The sequence below is a fragment of the Brachyistius frenatus genome, unplaced genomic scaffold (assembly GCF_029030835.1).
Source record: "Brachyistius frenatus isolate BFR_SWC_R1_liver_20210118 unplaced genomic scaffold, ASM2903083v1 Contig_416, whole genome shotgun sequence".
Lineage (NCBI taxonomy): Eukaryota > Metazoa > Chordata > Actinopteri > Embiotocidae > Brachyistius > Brachyistius frenatus.
In genome coordinates this window covers 35,570-56,295 of record NW_027211015.1, presented here as the reverse complement: position 1 = coordinate 56,295, position 20,726 = coordinate 35,570, and the positions used below count along the sequence as shown (strand labels likewise).

The following is a 20,726-nucleotide window of genomic DNA, read 5'->3' as shown; positions in this document are numbered from 1 at the left end:
GAGACACCCAGGTACTTGTACTCCTCCACCATGTCCACCTCCTCTCCCAGAACTCTCAGCGGTTGTGGAGCCGTCGTCTTCCTCCTGAAGTCGACCACCATCTCTCTGGGCCATGTTCAGAAGGAGGAGATTTCTACCAACCCACTCCACAAAGTCCTCCACTACTGCCCTGTACTCGTCCTCCCATCCATCCCTTATACATCCTACCACTGCAGAGTCATCAGAGAACTTCTGCAGATGGCAGGACTCTGAGTTGAACTGGAAGTCAGTGGTGTATAAGGTGAACAGGAAGGGAGACAGAACAGTTCCCTGAGGAGCTCCAGTACCACTGACCACCGTATCAGACAGCACACTGTCCAGACGGACAAACTGTGGTCTGCCTGTCAGGTAGTCATTGATCCAGGAAACGGCGGACGCATCCACCCCCACCACCCGCAGCTTCTCACTCAGCAGCAGTGGTTGGATGGTGTTGAATGCACTGGAGAAATCAAAGAAAGTGATTCTCACAGATTCATCGTTTCCATCCAGGTGAGACTGAGCTCGTTGCAGCAGGTAGATGATGGCATCGTCCACTCCCACATGAGGCTGGTACGCAAATTGCAGAGGGTCCAGTGAAGATTTCACCAGCGGCCTGAGGTAGGCCAAGACCAGCCTCTCCAGCACCTTCATCACATGAGATGTGAGGGCAACCGGTCGGTAGTCGTTGAGGCCGGATGGAGTCGTCTTCTTGGGGACTGGAACCAGGCAGGACGTCTTCCACAGCACCGGGACTTCCTCCTGCTTCAGGCTCAGGTTGAAGAGGTGTTGTAGGACCTCAGCCAGCTGGACGGCGCAGGTCTTCAGGACCCCGGGGCTGATGCTGTCAGGTCCTGCAGCCTTGCGCTGGTGGAGTCTCTCCAGCTGTTTCCTAACCTGGCCAGTCGTCACAGAAGGGAGGGGTTATGGTGTCGATGGAGGAAGAGCCCTTTGAGATTGAGGGCTCTGTGTCCATGCAGCTCACCAGGGGAGGCGAGGGGGGAGTGGGGAAGGCAGCAGAGGTGTTTGGGAGGTGTAAGGTGTGGAGGAGACAGATTAGGGCTGTGAACTAAACCTGTTGAAGAAACAATTTAGCTCATTGTTCCTCTCCAGGTTCCCCCTGGTTGTTCCTCTCCAGGTTCCCCCTGGTTGTTCCTCTCCAGGTTCCTCCTGGTTGTTCCTCTCCAGGTTCCCCCTGGTTGTTCCTCTCCAGGTTCCCCCTGGTTGTCTCTCTCTCCCCTTGAACCCAGTAATCTCCTTCATCACCTCCCTCACGTTGTTCTGTTGGAGTTTGGCCTCCAGCTTCCTCCTGTAGGAGTCCTTGCACTCCTTGAGCTTCTCCTTCAGGTGGCGCTGCACTCTCCTGAGCTCCTCCCTGTCCCCAGACCTGAAGGCTTCTTTCTTCTTATTAAGAAGAACTTTCAGGTCACTGGTGATCCACGGTTTATTGTTGGGGAAGCAGTGTACAGTCCGGGATGGTACGGTGGTGTGTTCACAGAATTTAATGTATTCTGTGATACAGTCCGTCCTGCTGTTGATGTCCTCCCCATGTGGTCCACACAGCACATCCCAGTCCGTGGACTCAAAGCAGTCCTGCAGGGCGTCTTTAGCCTCCTGTGTCCGCCTCCTCACAGTCCTGGTGGTCACAGGCTGCCTCTGCACCAGGGGGACATACCTGGGAGTCAGCAGGACCAGGTTGTGGTCTGATCTACCAAGGGGGGAGGGCAGTAGTACTGTATGCATCCATGGCATTAGCATACAGTAGGTCCAGAGTTTTATTGTTCCTTGTGGGGCAGTTCACATACTGGTGCAAAGTTGGCAGTACTTTATCCAAACTGGTTAAAGTCTCCAGTAACTGCCAAAAATGCACCGGGATGCTGAGTCTGAAGTTTGGACACAGTGGAGTGGATGGTGTCCACTGCTGCCTCTACGTCAGCTGATGGAGGAACATACACAGCGATAACAATGGCGGACGAGAACTCCCTCGGTAAATAATATGGTTGCATCCCCACGGCTAGAAGTTCAATGTCCGGGCTACAGAAACGTTCCTTCACACACACGTGGTCGGGATTGCACCACCTCTCGTTCACATAGACTGCAATCCCTCCACCTTTCTTCTTACCACTCTGCACAACGTCTCTGTCCGCCCGAACAGTCCTGAAGCCGGGTACGGCCGCGCTGTGGTCCGGGAGATGTGAGTGCAGCCATGTCTCGGTGAAACACATGATGCTGCACTCCCGGTACTCTCTCTGGGTCTTTACCAGCGCGCCGAGCTCGTCCGTCTTGTTGGCCAACGACCTCACGTTCCCCATTAAAATCGCCGGTACCGATGGTTTAAATCTCCTCCTCTTCGCCTTCAGTTGAGCTCCAGCTCTGCAACCCCGACGTCTTCTCCGATGTTCGTCCGGGATTTCAGGCCTCGCTCCGGGCAGCAGCACTAGAGGCCTACTCAGCGCGATCAGCTGATCACGAGAGTAAACAATGGCCCCAGTCCGCAGTGCGTGGCTCTCCGTTACGAAGAGGGAAAAAAGTAAAAGAAGAGCCACCAGAAAACTGGAAAAGTTACGGTCCAATGTCTGACCGTCACTTAACACACGTGAAAGAAAACAACAACTCCGAAGAGAGGAAAAAGAAAGAAAAATACTTAAAACAAAACACACTAGGGGGAGCTACTGTAACAGGCTGCCACGAGCACGGAGCCATCAGAACAAAAGGCTGTCAACGCCTTATTTTAAGCACTATGTCTTGAAACTAGAATTACTGGAACTGTAATGATTTCCAGAGCAGGTTGCCCAGGAATTGTAAAGTCAGCTGTTCGATTCTGAACGTTAAGATTCAGATGTGAGATATGAAGAAAGATCTTCAAACTTCTGGTATTAAATTAAATATGTGTTTTCTACGTATAAAATGAGCCAACTTGTTTCAAGTCACTACTTCACCAGTTTGAAGTCATTTCCTTTTAAAAAGAGAATTATTTACTAATATTCAGTGTATTTCACCTATTATTGTGCTGTCGTCTGATCTTAAGTCATTTGATCTGAAAATCAGCTTATTCTATTTATTTCAAAAGTTTGAACATGTACATTTTCATAGAATTGACTTATTTCTAGACTGGAACCAGCGTATGTTAAGATTTCTTGTCAAGTAGAAATGTATTATTATAATCTTCTCAAATTCAGTGTTTTCTTCATGTTTTCTGGCCAAACTTTGAAAACCTCTTCTTCAAACAAGTTGTATGTTCATTTCTCCACGTGGACAGACCACCTCATTCCTCTCACTGTGTCCTCCATACAGCTCCATAGTCAACGTGCCGGGCGAGTCGACTTTGCGCCGTGACTTCATCCGGCTGCAGCAGGAGAACAAGGAGCGCTCGGAGGCTCTGCGCCGCCAGCAGCTCCTCCAGGAGCAGCAGCTCCGGGAGCAGGAGGAGTACAAGCGCCAACTGCTGGCCGAGAGGCAGAAACGTATCGAGCAGCAGAAGGAGCAGCGGAGACGGCTGGAGGAGGTGAGCGCACGGGTCCTAGCTCAAGCTGAATGAACCCCAAATTTTGTAAATAGTGGTGAGGTCAGACCTTGCGAGAAGAATCGGCTATAAACTGCTGACACTGAAGGTTTGAATAGGACTATTAATAATCCTCTTGCAGGGAAAGAGTTGAGTAATTTATGAAGGTTCATACACAGATCCATAACAAGCAGGAGAGAGTCTCCTTCAAGAGTGAATGACGTCATCATTTTTACAAGGCTGCTGTTTAACAACAATGTGAATATGTTGTATAGTCTTTGGAGCAGTCACCTTGTGTTTTCTTCAATTTTAAAATACTAACAGGCTGATATAGGTGGTTTGATGCAGGAAAAATTAAAAGCACTACCAGCGGTAGATGTGCTTTATGCATATATGACAAGTTACTGTACTAGTAGAACTTCCAACATGTTGCTGCTCTGCTCCATAAACCCTATTTATTGCTGTTGGTCAGTCACTGTCGATAGCTTTTTTTTCGTGCAGGCAACTTATTGCTCGTCACAGTGACATTTTAGACATAAGCGACCTCTAGTGGTCCTATAAGTAACGACAATCTGATGTCCAGGAGAAGTGAAGCGGTTCAGATGACGTCTATATAATGAGAGTTCTTCCTTGTCAGGAGGTGGTTTGGGTGGATGGTTAGATACAAAAGTGGACTCGGGGGCAGGAAATTGATATTTGTTTATGTTTTCAACCAGGAGTAATGACAGTTAAAAAAAAAAAAAAAAAACTTCTTTACCTTACTTTAAGGAAGTAGTCACTTAAATGCACAACAGGTTTGAAGTCAGTGGTTTGTGTGCTGAAACCTGACCAGGGGTGATAATACACTCTTGTGGGTCATATTCAAAAGCAGGAACAAACAACCTGTATGGTCGTATGAGTCGGAGGACTTGTTGGATAAATTGAATAAAACAAAGCAAAACATGCACACATACAACAGATCTTTTGATTAAGAAATTAAGCTGCCTTACATCCCATTTTCAATCTTGTTGTTGTCAACATAAAAAAGACTATAAAACAATAAGATATTCGTACTTATCTTTGTTTTATCTAACCACAACAACAGGTTTGGTTTAGTTTGTCCAGGTTTTTAGAAATCCATCTAAGATCCGTGTTTCCTCCGAAATACAATACAGGTTAGTAGTATTTTGCCTCCGATGTTCACAGCATTTAAAACATACATTAAAACATACAGTAAAAAAGTAAAAATCATTTTAGAAAGACATATAGTCAGAATCAGTATCTCAGGTCACTGTCTGAACAACGGGACTGTTTCCTGAGTAAAAAGTATCTGTCACAGAGTACATTATCCTGGTTTTATGGACAGACTTTGGTTTCAGCTCAAGTCCACGCTGGTCTCAACTTGTTTGCGTAGCGATAAAACCGTGAGGACCCGGAGCCATTCAGACAGTTTGTCAGGTGCAATTTATATGTGTGAACATTTATATTGGTTTACGAAGATAAGAGGCTTTTGACTCGGGGTTTAGCAGATAGATTTTTTTTTGCTTGATATTTTTATTTGAATCACTCCAAAATCAATTTTAAGGCCGCAGTGGGGGGGAAATCAGTTAATTGGTGTCCCCAGAGAACAAATTTGAAAACCCTTTTTGTAATTATCCTTTATCTCTTTGAGCTGTGGTCCTTTTCTATTAGCGTCTGCACGAGCCCGGCTCCATTTCCTCCACACTCCCCTCAGAGGAGAGAGAAACATGTACGCTGATAGCCGAGAGGGGGGAAGTGGAGGGAGGAACAGAGCCACGAGGAGATGATTACATAAATTTGGACAGGAGTAGACCGAACTAAATTCTGTGGAAGGAAAGGGAAAGAGACAGACCTAAATACTTTAAGAGGGACTGACAAACAGATGAAAATGTAAAATGAGGCAGTGCTGGAGCAAATTTAAATATGCTCAAACAGCCACTAGGCACATGTGAAGTCACTCCACCTCACAAGTGAAAACCCTCTGTGGCGAGAGGGCGGGGGGGACGAGAGGAGGGTGTGGGGGTATTTATGCTCCTGTTTTCTCACAGCTTCTTACAGCTCATGGCTCTGTTTTTGATTCGTGACGGTGCTTGGAGATGAATCAGACCGTGGAAGCCACAGATGAACGCAGGCCGTGTCAGGCAAACACCGTACATGTGCTCTCCTGTTTTGAAAGATTACCTCCTTTGGAGTACTGAATGCTGAGAGTTTGTACAAACACGACGCGTCACGGAACCGCAAACGACGTCCTGCAGCTTCTCGTAACACACCAACGGACAGAAATCAGTGTAGTTCCTTCATCTGTCCACGTTTACACAAACGCTCTGCCTGTCAGGCTTAAACTTTGACTCTGATTAAGTGATCAAGTCTTAATGCTGTCCTCAAAATGATGACATGGTAACTTTCTTGTCACTTCAGCTCATCCAGGTTCTATTTATATACAGAGATGTGTTCCCTAAAATACACTGGTCTTCTTCGTCCATCCAAAAACACGTGTAAACAGACAAACCATCCAAAAACAGACATCATACAGTAGCTTTGTCCATTTTAAGGGTTGCTAAAATCCTTATAATTTAAGGCACATTAGTGTGGCCTTGAAAATTCCTTGGCAAACCTTTGGATTTGAATGAAATAGCATACGAGAGTGGAACAAAAGTTCGGCGACTGCCCTTGTTGCGCGCGAACCGTGCGCAGCATCGTGATGTGCACAGAGAATCTGTAAGCTTCGTAAGTATTTTCAATTTCATCGCTTGAGTCTCTGAACTTTTTCGTGCACCCTCTTATGATGCCTACTAAAAAAAAAAAATCTGGAAAAATGTGTGTTTGGGGAAAAAAAAAAAACACATGGTTAGGGTTAGGCACACAATCTTCTTGGTTCGGGCAAAAAAGTATCCTGGTATCCTGGGTTTGATCCATTCAACCAACCAGGTTACTACCTCCCTGCATGGACATTAGCAATTTGTACTTTGTCAAATGACCTTTGTCACATGACCTCCTACTTCGCCCCTGGTCATACTGTACATGCGTGTACTTTTCACGCAGATGTAAGGCAAAACGTGACACTGACACGGTGTCCTCTAGTTGACTGACAGCTATATTACATGCTTTGAAATTATACTGAGTGTGTGGTGGCACCGAAGACTCTTAAATGAGTGAAAGAGTTCCAGCAACACAAATAGACAGTTTGAAGTTGTAACAGAAGTTTCATGTAGGTCTCCCCCTGATGGATCTGATTCTTTAGCTCCTCCTCATGTAGGTCAATTCACAATAATATTGTACCAGTCATGGCGCTTCTGGTCTCACACCGATGAGCGCTGTGTCTCATATGACTAGACAAAAAAAAAAAATCAGAAGTAGGACACTGAGCCGGTTTCTTCGTGTCCACTCGCAGCAACAACGGCGTGAACGGGAGATGAGGAGGCAGCAGGAGCGCGAGCAGCGCCGGCGTGAGCAGGAGGAGAAGAGACGCGTCGAGGAGATGGAGCGACGCCGCAAAGAGGAAGAGGAGCGCAGGAGGGCCGAGGAGGAGAAGAGAAGGGCCGACCGAGAACAGGTACGAACTTAAACCACAGAAAGGGAAATAAAACAACGAAAGACAAAAACAAGTGGACACGCTGCTAAATGCAAAGTTTATGTCTTATGTATGTGCAAGTTATGGAATATGTGAGGATTTAGGGAGTCTTTGATTTACCAAATATGAATGCAATCATTTCTTATTTTGACCCTATAAAAAAAGGGATGTAGCTTCCTGGTCTGAAAGCGAGTGCCTTAAGCTGCAATACTACCGAGAGTCACAAGGGGTTGGCTAAAAGAAGCCTCTGGCTCCTAAACTGCTATTTAACGTCACTCATGAAATCAAAGTTCATTCGCTAAAGCCCCTCCTTCCTATTAGTTTTCAGGTGGTCCATCTGATAATAATCCCATAATGAATTGATATTGGGGCTGAAAAAGTGGCACTTTTGATTGACAGGCCTGTGGTGCAGTCAGGTTTATGTTATAGATGAGCGGGGCACCGTGCCCTCGGGTTCCCAATCAGATCGATCCAGGTCCACTGCTCCCACCCAGCTCATCCAGATATAATCACTTCTGGCTCCAAAATAGCAAGATGGCGACGGTCAGAATCCGAAATCGAGGCTTCAGAACGGCAGCTCGCAAACTAATGGTTGACATCAGTGTTTGTTGCCGCTTGATTTAGACTCTTTAAGATCTTGAGAGTTATTTTTTGTTTCAGTTTGACATTTACTATCGTAATATTTCAAAATATATCTGCATATAAAAAAATAACAATTTGGCTCACAGTCTCTTTACGAATGAACTGTTCTGGAAAAAAAACAAAAAAAACCTGTCGATATTTAGGTCGGACTTTTTTTATTTTATTTGACAAGCAGTCTTTCAGTCTGACCATCTTTTGCAGTGGAAAAAAAAAAAACAAGAAAAATATTGAGACAAGACTGTAAAAACGCTGAAGAAGTGGGATGGGCTGTGTTTGATTGACAGGAGTACATCCGTCGTCAGCTGGAGGAGGAGCAGAGGCACCTGGAGATCCTGCAGCAGCAGCTCCTCCATGAGCAGGCCATGCTTCTGGTGAGTGTTCGACCCCCCAGTTCAAACCCGGGACATCAACATTTATATATTTTCCCTTTAACATTATTGGCCCCTTTCTCTTTCGTTCCTTTGCCTCTCCAGATCTGTATTTCCTTAATGTTATTTCCATCTGTTTCTATATCCCAAGTTGTTATGTTTTAATGGTTCCACGGCTCCCAGGTTGTTAAATTTCATAATGCTGGTACTCATTGCTCTGTTACACAAGCTTTTTCCCTGATTACCTTCCGTTCTGAACAAGTTTTTGGGACTAAATTGTGACTTGTGCTGATCCGAGGGGAGCCATTAACAGTTGAGGTCAAAACACAACGAGTATTCTCAGGGAAGTCGGGAGTTTTACGGGGGCCTCACTGACGGTGACGTCGTCACCAGGAAACTAGTCATCCAACAGGAAGTGAGGGTTTCCCCTGTTTTTATTCCACATGTTCCAGGTCTCGCACAGAGAAGCCGTGGTGTGTTGGGATGACTGGATGTTTTTCATTATTAAAGGACTGTGTTCCTCTGGGGGCTTCCAGAGGACACTCACATAATGAACGGATATGGCCAATCACATCCCCACTTCCAGCTTCACACCATCACTTCATCACTGGCTGGGCTCTCTGCTTCCTACACATTCACCATTCATAAACTTTAATTTGAAAAAACAAGTTTCCTTTACATCACGATGGAGGCTGTGTCAAAGTAATACAACTTTTAGTTTGAAAAGCTTCAAGAAAATACATTTTACACTTTTGATTTAATGACCTCTTTCTATATATAGATGCAGCTTTCGGAAATTATCCTGATTCATAAAAATCATGACTGTTTTAATGTTTCAGTGGCTTTTGTTCAGAGTTAAGTGGCTCTTAGACACATTGAACATTTTCCACACAAGCTTGCTCTTGCAATATTTTATTTTCTTTTTTTAAGGACTGTATGGAAATGATCAGGATTATGAATGTTGAACCTTCCACTGCAGCTCCTCTTCCCTTCGAATTTCTCATTTAAACTCTGCCTGATTTCAAGCTTAGCTTGTTAACGGGACACAACGTTTACAAAGAGTAGCAATTGGTAAGATTATAATAATGTGACATGATGCAAGGTGTCTAACAGATGTACTACATAAACAGTTATTACCAGAGGCCGAACAGGAAAAGGTGGAAAATCTGTGGCTTTTCAGAGACTTCATCATTAGTAGAACAGTTTGGGTTGTTTGAATCATGTTTTAATTATTTCAATAGAATGCCTTTAAGTCGAGCCGCTGTTGTATTATAAAACACTGACATGCTCTTTTAGAGACATCGTGTTCAATCTCTACTAACTGTAAAGATCCACATCCACCATTTTGTTTTATCCGGACACATTGATCGAAGACACTTGATGCAAGTTAAATCAGTTTTCTTCTAATGTACATTTACACCCAATGTAAGATGACTAAAGTGCTGCACAAAGTAATACAGAATGTAAAACAAATCGGATAAAACTTGTTTAAAAATTAAAAACAATATTAAGCCAAAACAACACATAAATATATACATGTGCTGGTATTAATACAGACAATTTTTGTAAAAATTTAAATCAAAATGACTATTAGCAACTAGAAAATACAATTATTCATAATCAATCATTGTTATCCTCTGCTTATAGAATTCATAATTTTATGATCTGACAAAAGTTGCAGTTGCAAAAGTTGCAGAGGTGTCATCTAAACCTGAACGTTTAACATTAAAGAGTCACAGTGTTGTGGAAACAGTCCAGCTCTCCCAGTCTCTTTCTATCAGTGGTGTTGGTTCAACTTGACCCTCCCCTGTACTCAGGAGTATAAATGGCGGGAGCTCGAGGAGCAGCGACAAGCCCAGAAGCTCCAGAGACAGCTGCAGCAGGAGCAGGCCTACCTGCTGTCCCTCCAGCACAATCAGAACCAGGATAGTAGCAAAGCCGCCCCGCAACAGAGCACCAAACCCCCACAGAGCCCGGGACCCGACAGGGTGAAGCCCCTGCAGACCCCTGAACCGGACACATCTAAACCACCACAGATCGATGACTTTGACGAGACCCGCTCCAGTCCGGGCTCCAGTCTGGAAAAAACAACGGAAGCCAAGCAACCGGTCGACAACTTTCAAGGCTCCGCCCCTGACTCTGAGCTAGTCAGAGAGGTGAACCCCACGACTCCATGCCGGCACACTGACCGCTGTAGACCGCTTCCTCTGCTTTGTGTGAACTCACTGCCACTGCTCTCGGTGTGCTGTGTGTACATGGTGACAGCCAGCTGATGGTATGGGATGAATGGACGCTTTGTAGACGAGCTGTGTGACTAGTACTCTCTGTCTGAACTCACAAGTCTGATCATTAAACAGGTCCACGATGCAAAGATACTCCAGTGATTTGGACTATTGGCAAAAGGCTTTCTTTATATTCATATATCAAATAACACTCTTCTGATCTTTATATACAATTTCAAAGTAGATGTTTCTACTCTCCTTTAGACCCGCTCTCAAAAGAAAAGACCTTATCAAACGGCTTGTGCAGCTCAAACCAAATACAGTTGGTGTAGTTGATAAATCTTCATTTTCAGATTTGATTCTTAAATTAAGGGAAACTCAAGTATGTGTATTTCACCCTGAAATCACATCTACACAGACTAGGTCACAGCAGATTTTGTAGAGTGATAACTGCTTTTAATTAAAAACTGAAGGGAATTTATATGCGTCATAGTCATATAATCTATTTTGATCTCCTTCCAAGTTTTTATAAGTGTGGCTGCATTAATTCTTGAGGTCAGATCATTTTTTTGGGCTACGGAGTCTGATTTCTTCAGAAAAGATGGCATTATTTGGGAGTTTTCCACCTGACTGAACCCCTGTGGAAGAGTTTTCTGTGAAACGCTCACCTGAGCAGCTCCTCCTACCCAGCAAGGACATGACTGCTCCTCTAATGAGCCTCCCTGTTGTCTTTGTCACCATATGAATGAAGTTAGTGTAATAATGAACCACCTCATTAGTCCTCGGTGTGACTCCCAGTCTCTCCCTTTCTCTTTCTGGCGCCCTGGTGTTCCTGTGGTGCCTGGTGGGGGAGAAAAAGGAAAATAACAGGAGCTCACTGACCAAACGTTACATGTAGTCTTTTAGTTTAGTGGGTTTTTGTCTAGAAATGGTTCAGGTATTCATTTCAGTAAAAACACAAATCAGGTGCTGTGTTCCAAATGACGTACTTCCCTCAGTACACAAACAAATAGTGCTCTTACATGTTCGGACTCTTACTTGTGTAGTGCAGGAATTTCGACAGAACGGTGTTGTTTCAATCTGCCGTTCTGCACTGACCGGAAATGAGCTCAGCACGTGAACACATCATCCACCAACATATCTGCAGCTTTAATTATTTTACCCAGAAATGAAGGTGTTTACAAGCCCTCTGTTTAACACACTCAATAAACACACTGATTCTTCTGTCCAGTAGCAGTAATGAAAAATAAACAATTTTGTGTGGGTTTCAGGAACACCTGCAGCTTCCTCCTTAATTTGAAAATTCTTTACGTCGATGGCCCCGCCCCTTCCTCTATGGAGCCAAGATGGCGACAGTTTTGTCCAGCATTTCACACTTATTTTTTTGGACCGTTTTCTGTGCATCTTCCTGGTGCTTGCAGTGCACTGCATGTTTCTGTACTTGACAGTGTGAACGCACTCATGCACTCAAAAATAGTGAACGTTAGCGCACAAGTACACCATTTGGATCACAGCATGGAGATTCCAAACACACTCTGGCAGCCATGTTGGAGGATGAACACCCAACGTGAACAGCAGCTGTAAAGTTCAGTTGGCCGATAGCAGCAGAGCGTCAGACATATTGAAAGGATAATCCTGGTCTAATAACGGGTCTTATTATCATAGCTTGTCAGTAATGAGAACTTTGTACTTGGAAAGTTCTTGGAAAGGGGCAGCATTGACTGAAAAAAAGAAAAAGAAATAGTCAGGATGAACTTTGAAAAGCAAATTTTCTCTTTTCTTTAATGAACATTTCGACTGCATTAAGATGAATTCTGTAGAACCCAGAGGACGAAGCGTCAGTCTCTGCTGTGAATCCTGGATCACGCTGTGTGTCCTAACCTTCCTGTTCTCACGTCTTTGCTGGTCATGGTGCTGTTGTCCTTCTAGCAGGGATGTGGGAATACTGTGGCGACAATAACACTGCTGCCCTTGAGGAGGTGCCTTGTGGTTCCTGCTGCTGTGCCTGTTTCAGCAGACGACTCTCTGATGTGCTCGTACTACTGCTAGTGCACATGTGGGGGCAAACTAACACAACGTCTGAAAAATGGCTTCTGTCCTTACTGACACACGCTGACCTGTGTTCTCTTACCACCACTAATGCTGATCTGTGTGTGTGTGTGTGTGTGTGTGTGTGTGTGTGTGTGTGTGTGTGTGTGTGTGTGTGTGTGTGTGTGTGTGTGTGTCCTCCTCAGGCTGATGAGCGATACAGGAAGAACATCCAGGGTTCTCCGCAGTCCGCTCAGACCAAACCACAGCAGCCGCCGGTGCCGCCACGCTCCGAGTCTTCGTACCCCAACGGGAACTCGGCATCTGAGGCGCCTGCCATGCACCGGCCCGTGGAACCGCAGGTAACGAGAACCTCAAACCAGAAACTGTTCCATCTTCTTCACATTCACAGCTGTCGCACAGAGGCAGAGTCATCTTGAGTTGGTGTACTGAGGGTTACTTGCCGTTCGTTACAATCCACAGGGGCTTTTTCTCTTGCAGGAGTTCGCTGTGTTGTAGCTTAACAGGCCGATCGAGGCACTAACGCTGATGTTCTCAACTTAAATCAGGTCCACAACTGTGGGAATAGATTGTGAGACTCGTACGTTCTTAAACACAAAAAGTAAACATACTTGGAGTCACATGATATGCCATATTTTGATCCAACAAATAGCGATCAAGCTCTACTGAAACTGCACGGACTCACTTTCACTTTTCTACTTCTGTCTTAACACAAGTTTCCCCTTTTCAGGTGATTTGAAAAATACTTGAATCTTTGCTCTTTGGTGTGACAGGTCTGTTAGTGCTGCTTTGACTAGTTGTGTTGTTTTTCTGTGATGTTTTTCCCTCCTGGATTGAATGTTTAGCTGAACTCTTGTAGGTTGTTTCATCTGGATACTGGATCCAACAATCAGCTGCTGAGTTTCTCGACTCCTTTCAGCCTCTGGGTTGTCATCACTTCAATTTGAAGTCCCTCATTTTAGCTAACTAAATTGCAAAACTGCATTAAATCTACAAGTTTACAGCAGATTATTTTATTTTCGGACAGACCAGTTTTGTTATGACAACACAAAGCCAGTGGTTGTTCACAAGAAATATTTTTAGTGGCAATGGAAATGAAATGGTTCCAACCCTCTTCCATTATTAACTCTTTGATTGACAAGCTGTCCTCCCTCTTGTAAAGTTATGCAAAAGTACTTTTACTAAATGTGTAATAATTATTGCGGTTATCTCCCTGTGTGTGTATGTGTGTGTGTGTCTGGCGGTGTGTTGGGGGTTTGTGCGTCTCTGCTCAACATACTGTACCTCCTCATTGTGTGCTGCTGATGAAAAACATCCATAATTCATGGGCACGCAGATCTGCAGCGGGATGACTCAGTCAGAATTAGTCACTTTCCCAGCAAAGGATTGAACCCACTAAGCATGAATAATCACAGTCCATTGAAGTCAATCTGTTTTGAATATGTCACACTGATGAAATTATACAGAAATGATGCTGTAACTGGGTAAAATGGGGGGTGGGGGTGATGATGTAATTCACTGGAGCGTTATTAATCCATAATGTTAGAAATGGATTAATCAGTTTTCTCTCATTAGCAGAGAGTCAGATGTGGTGTTGTGTTTAAACACTGTTACATGCACATACTTCAGCCTGTACAGAGGTACTTGAAGTTGTATGATTAGAGGTAATGAAATCAAAATCTGAATTTCCAAGAAGCTCCAGTCATGGAGTATTCGCCATTATAACATTTTCCAGACCATAAAACAAGCCGGGAAACTGTGGATTTTAATAAATACTTCAATATAGCTTATATCTAAATGACAAAATATGTTATGTCAGTATATTGTAAAACATCTGACATTAACTTAAACTGCTCAGACATCTCTGTGGTTGAAGTCTGTTGACGTTTAAAGGATTAAAACGAGTTAAAGTCAGAGGAGGACTGTGTTTGGATTTAAGGTGAAAGACGGGATGTGGACGTCAGTGTCCACCCTAAAATCACATGCGCTTGAGCCCCAACCATTAATGTGCGCAGGCTTTTCTATGCATGTTTGCATGCCGGACGGTTTTAATGCTTTGTGAATACAATTCATCTTCTTGCTTGGTGCAGTTTAGTTCTCATGAGGCCTAAAACTGGTGAAATTTTGGTTTAAATGTGACATGGGTAAAACCAAGTGAGAGACTAAATTGAAGGTAAAAATTACATTTGAAAAGTTTCAATTCAAAACAAATATTTCACCCAGCTTAGACAAAAAAAAAAAAGACAAAAAAAAGTGATTTGCTCAAATTGTGTGGGGAAAGTTTTAAATGACTTCCCAGTCTTATTATTGATTTTAATAAATGTAACCTGATTTTGCTGAGGTGGCAGAAAACATTAAGGAAGCTCTGACATACAGTAAAGAGATCATTACAGTGGATGTGAAACATTCAACAATAAGACCGTGACTTCGTATTAGCTTCAGGATCCGTTGAGTTTCATCTCTCCATTCGCTGCCTGCATGTGTATTTTGTTGTCCATGTCTTTTTTGTTTCACTTTCAGAAATCAAAAGCATGATACGATACCTTTGGATATTAAGGCTGCCCTTTTTTTTTTTTTTAATCAATTAATTCAACTTTTGTTTGGGATAAAAACTTGTATTCTGCTCTTCAAAAAGGTGCAGCCTGCGTAACAGCAGGTATACATGTACTTTTATTTTGAGTGTTCCTTCTCTCCCCCTGTTGCACTCTAAAAACTTGGGTTCTTTAGGGGTTCTGCAAGGATTTGGAGCTTTATCATTTAACCATGTGTCACTCAGAATAACGTATCTTTAGGTTTCATCTCTAAACACACTGCTGCAGCGGATTTCACGGAGACAAATGTACAGCTGAAATCTGTGGTGTTGAGCTGATCAGTAAAGTCCAGCAGTGGTTCTTAATCTCAGTTCTTGTATTTTGGAGCTCTAATCGTTCTACATTCTAGCAGGTTGTCATTTAGTGTGTCAGGTTTTAAATGGTTCCTGACACCGTGCCTAGATTATAAATCAGAAGAGCTCTCGACACTTATGACCAACGGACTGTGTGCCCCTTACAGACAGGCTGAATTTAATGCCACCAATTTAATGTGAAGGCTGCAGTAGCAAAAGGTTAAATACCCTGAAAGAGATTAAATACGTGTCTTCTTCCTTCTGCTGAAGAGCTCTGTAATAAGTCTAGCATTTAATTATAGTCTCTAAATTTCTATCCATTCCAACTGCAGGGCTGAAATTATTACAGCAAAACCTTTTAGAAGAAGCATGTCAGCTAACAGGAGGGAAATGGCAGCCCCAATGTAACAGCTCGCCATTCTATAAAAAAAAAACTAAGGTTGCACAAGTTGATCTCTAATAAACGAGAACTGATTCCTGAGAGCATGGAAAGCTGTGATTGTTAATTAAGGCCTTTCATTGCAAAATAAGTTTCAAAGTTCATTTGAAATGCATCCGGTGAAAGCAATCCGATATTACAGCACTGCATGTAATACAGCTGTCTGTCCACTAGATGACACTGTGTTAACGTCACCTTTTGCCTCGTACACGCGTAAAAAGTATGGTGCCTTAGGTTTGGGCACCCAAAAAAGTATTGTTAAGTTTAGGAAAAGATCATATTTTGGGTTAAAAATAAGTCATTTTACATTAGTAAGGGTGATGTAAGCATTTAGCATTAAATTAAATACGTTTAAGTTATGACCACAACTTAAAGAAGTCTCACAGACTCGAACAACGGTCATCTAACTAAAAGTCCTGTGTGTGACCCATTTAACTATCCCCGACCGCCACCCTCCTTGGACATAATCATCCCATGTACTTAGTCGCATGGCCTCCATGACCTTTTTCTACAGCCCTCTTCATATATGTAGCTTTTTACAGCTAAGTGAGGCAAAACATGACATTGACACGGTGTCACCTCGTTGACCGACGGGTGTATTATGCACTGGTGAAAGGACAATTCTTGCTTGATATCATCACTTTCCAACAAAAAGCTAACTTTAAAAAATTCAAAACTCAAACAAAACAAAGCTCTGTATTTCAAATCTAAAAATGCCAAAGCTCAACGTCTGTAAAGCTTCAATCTTACAACCCCTAAAGACACCCTGAAGCCCTGTCCTTGTTCGAGTGCACTGCATGCAGACTGACCTGTGCTCCACGATGTGTTGTGTTTTTGTTGTCTGGAAGGTCCGTTCCCATCTGGCTGCTTTAAAGAGCAGCAGCAGCAGCGTGGCCTCGTCAAACTCCTCCCCTTCCGCCCCACCTGTTGTGTCGCACTCGCACTCCTTCAGCGAGCCGCTCGCCCCTAGCTTTGAAAATCTCAACCTTCACAACAGCCATGAATCCTACCAACACCATCACCCTCCACCATCATCATCATCATCATCACCATCCTCCTCCTCATCATCATCAACGCCTGCACGCACTGACCCAAAACCACATTCCCAGCCCAGGCCCCATGAACCGGCCCTTTCAGAGGAGGTCCCGCCCAGGGTAAGGATAGGAACAAGGCCCCCCAGTGTAGCCTGGTAGCAGCAGTTAGAAACTTGACACAATTTCCTGTTAACAGGCTAAATGGGACAACAGCTCTGAATCCCAAGAGTTTAAACTGTTCAATCCATTACTTTAACAGTCTCCCACCCGCTGCCTGAGTATTTATGCAACATCAATAATTCATCTTCTGTTGGCTTTTCTGTTTTTGTGGTAACGAAAAAAAAAGTGAATAGAGAATTTCTAGAAGATTTCATTAAATCCACATTAAATTAGCATAAATAAATGTGGTTGGTTGGCAGCTTTAAATCACTTCTTTCCACAAAAACAACCCTCAGTGTCGAACTGTGAGGAAATCAGATATTTTGGGGGAATCTGTTCCCTTTTTGATACTCAGAGTATCCTGACAAAGAGGAAGTTGACGTCACTCTGCGTGATGTGAGTCAGTGTTGGCACAAGGACAGTTGTCTTGCTGTTAATGAACCGCAACAATCAGTCTGCGACCTCTTTATAACTCAGCTGTGGGTACTGAGACAATGCTGAACACAAGGACAAGTTGTCTCATGTTGCTTTTTCCTCCCTCACCACACTTTTACTGTACGACTGCAAAAAGACATAAAAATAACTGAACAAGAAGGGAAACATAAGCAAAGGATTCATTCCCACCAGGATGTGTAGGGTGTTAGACGCTATAGCTAAGTATAGGACAGACAGTGTAGCTATTTGGCACTGCCCACATATGCGGCTAGTCAGAATCCAAAGAGTCCGAAAAATCTGAATTGAGTCCACAGAGCCAAAGTTAGCTGGCCACCAGAAAAATAAACCTTCAGTCATAAACAGAAGTGCTGCCAAGCCAGATCACAACCCTGTCAGGCTTAATTCTCACAATACAATGTAAACATCTCTCTGAAGCATCAGGTAAACAATGGCAGACCTCACAAGAGCTCATTCCAGTCTTGAAATACAGGAGAAGGCAACTGAGGAAGATCTGACCTTTCAATAACATCAGTCCATATTGTTTCCATTTTGTTGCAAACTTTCTAAACAAATCAAAATAATGTCTGGAAAGTCTGTCCTGCATGGCTGTGTTGTTCTGCGCTTTGGATGCTACCAAATGTTCTCCAATGGCTTCTCTGAATTTACATCATGTGACTAGTTACGGGAAAACGTGTCTGAGCTACTGGTGTGCCAGTTTAGTTTTACAGTGGTGCCCCGGGTGTGGCAGTGGCGAGATGAGGGGTTTAGTTGGCGGGGCGGCGCCTGTCCAGAACATTGTTTTGTGGTGCGTGAGTGGGTTTTAAAATGTATGTACTTGAAAGAAGTACCACGTTGTCTTGGTCTGCAGGTTTGGTAAGAGCGCAGTAGAGCTGAACGGCTCATGAGCAACATGACAGTAAAGTGAATACACAGTTAAACAGATTTCAAAGTGTTATGGACACAGTTAACTTTCACACTATCAGACATTAGACTCATATGGATTAATTGGCTACGTTATCTTGGTGTGTTGTAGTACAGCTCTGTACTCCTGTGGATGACAATGGGACCAGTTGGGGCTGCTGTGATGTTGGATTTTGTGTATTTGCTGTTGTCTGAAGGACACTCATGCTTACAGAGTGTGTGTGTGTAAGCTGGTCACTGTGTTTATCATAAAAGGTTCCTGTCAGGACTACCTCAAGGTCCCCAGTGTTGTCAAGGCGAGACTCGCCTCATCACCACGGCAACACCCCACACAGCAGTCACGCTGTGCACCGCAACGCTGCCAGGTAAACCATCATAACCCCTCTGGATTGTATTAGTCTGTTTTTGTGTGTGTGTGCATCACAATAGCAGCCTTCTGGCAGTCTTCTGTTTTTGTCATCGCACTTATAGTCAATACTTTCCCGTCCCTTTTTTTCTAATCTTTCCATAATTAAAAAGTCTCCTCTCTTCAAGTAAAAATACCACATCTAATACGTCTTGTGGTTTGAAAACGTACACGTAATCAAAATATAAGCGGTCCTGAGAATGGCATAGGAAAGGTGTAATATGGATTAAAGATACGAGTCATATTTGAAATAAAAAAAAAAAAAGTGTAGAAATCTCATACTATATTTGTGTGAATATGTAAATTCATTAATATTTGAATTTTTTGGAGATGGATCTGACATCATTCAGTGCACTCAGTGTCTTCACTGTCTGTGCTGCTCCACTCTTTGTCTATGGAGTTGTGTGGGTGGGTTTATGTAATAGTGTGAGCTGTCTAACCTTGTTGTCTCTACTTCTTTACTTGTGTGTGAATACATGCAGTTTTTTATTTCCAAACCACAAGCCTTTTCAATAGATTCTCTGTGTGTCTTCTCCTTCCTTCTATAAGCCTCAGGAACTACATTTTGTAAATGTCTAGAACTTATCCTCTGTGGCCTTTGTAGCACTTCTCATTTAGCACATTTGCACTTGTCATCATTGACTTTCACTGTAATCTTATGGTAACTTGAGAGCAATAATTAGGTTTTAATATTCAGATAAATACTTATAACCACATGATAGTTTTCCGCTCATTCCTACTGTAGTTTATAGTAGCTATGAATGGGATGTTTTACCCATATGTATGAAGATAGTTTTTCTTTTTATGCAAACATAAAAACAGTTTTGAGAGCAAATTTATCACAATGCAATCGAAAATAAAGTCTGCAATAAAAAATATATGAACTGAGAATAAAATTATTTGGATTGCAAAACAAATTTTCCGTCAGTTTTGTGGTTTTGGTCACAGACTTGCTCATGAAATGTCACAAACAGTTTTGACCGAGTCAGTCTTCTTTGGTTGCAAGTCAAAAACTTGTATCTGCAAGTTGAGTTGGACTTTATGGGACCTACGCTGATGAAGGAGACAAGAGTTTATATTATTGGGTTTGACAGAGCATGGCTGTAGACCATTGACTGTATATAAAAGTGGACGTAGTTTCTAGGTCTGAAAAATGAGGCTGATGTGGAAGTGCCTTAAATTGAAATACCACCGAGTGCCACTAGATGGCTCCAAAGAGCCTCCGGCTCCAAAGACTCCTATTCAACTACTCCCATAAAAGTTCCACGAGTTATTTCGGTGTTGTTAGCTTAAGTCGCTCCTTCTTATTAGTTTTCTGGCGGTCCATCTGAAAATAATCCCGTCATTAATTAGAAAATAAGCCAAAAAAAGAGCTGTTTTGGGGGGGGGGCGTATCTGTTGGATTGACAGGTCTGTGGTGCAGTCTGGTTATGGCTTTTGGTGGGTGGCACGTAGTATTGTCGGGTTTCCAATCAGATCGAGTCAGATCCACCGCTCGCTCCCAACCAGCTGGTCCAAATATGGTCACTTCCAACTCCAAACCGCTCCGAACAAGCACGAAGGCTTCATAACAGCCGTTCACAAACTAATAGGTGACATCACTGCTGTTTGCTGTTTGCTGTAGACACAGAATTTCCTCCTCCAACAGAAGAGGGCCGTGTGTTGAGCTACATGGAGGTTATGTTGATCTTTTCTATTGAAATGCTGAAAATGTTTGTGACACAATAAAGAGGTCGGTTTCATCAGCACAACTCTCAAGTCTGCTTGATTCTATTGCAATTGTGAGAAATTTGATCTCAAAACTGTCTTTAATGCTTTTAGCACAAAACTAATTTCGTAGTATATTCCTTCATTTTTATTTCTATGCACTTAAAAGCATTCATTTTGTTTTACTCTATCCAGAAACAAATGAGGAATTTACATTAATTTATATGGAATAAAAAAAAAACTAAAACCAAATCAGTAATGAAAACCTTCTCGTAATAGCAGCAGTTCATTCCGGTTGACAATTTCCTGTGTTTTGATCAGCAGCTCTTTGCCCTTTCTCCCCATTTATTTAATTTCAATACATTTTCTGTG

The 20,726-nt window shown here is 43.1% G+C and overlaps 1 protein-coding gene across 4 annotated transcripts in view; it reads left to right on the top strand.

Moving 5' to 3' along the window:
- Window positions 1-20,726, top strand: part of map4k4 (mitogen-activated protein kinase kinase kinase kinase 4) — a 110,166-nt gene that overhangs the window by 71,761 nt on the left and 17,679 nt on the right. For 2 of the 4 annotated variants that reach the window (XM_069725242.1, XM_069725241.1), the window contains exons 12-16: window positions 3,310-3,520; window positions 6,909-7,070; window positions 8,015-8,101; window positions 12,555-12,710; window positions 18,497-18,606. In XM_069725242.1, coding sequence (XP_069581343.1) covers window positions 3,310-3,520; window positions 6,909-7,070; window positions 8,015-8,101; window positions 12,555-12,710; window positions 18,497-18,606 — 726 coding nt within the window. Of the gene's footprint in view, window positions 1-3,309; window positions 3,521-6,908; window positions 7,071-8,014; window positions 8,102-9,915; window positions 10,255-12,554; window positions 12,711-16,540; window positions 16,847-18,496; window positions 18,607-20,726 lie in introns of all 4 variants that reach the window. The other 2 variants (XM_069725245.1, XM_069725244.1) reach the window with 2 other exon arrangements.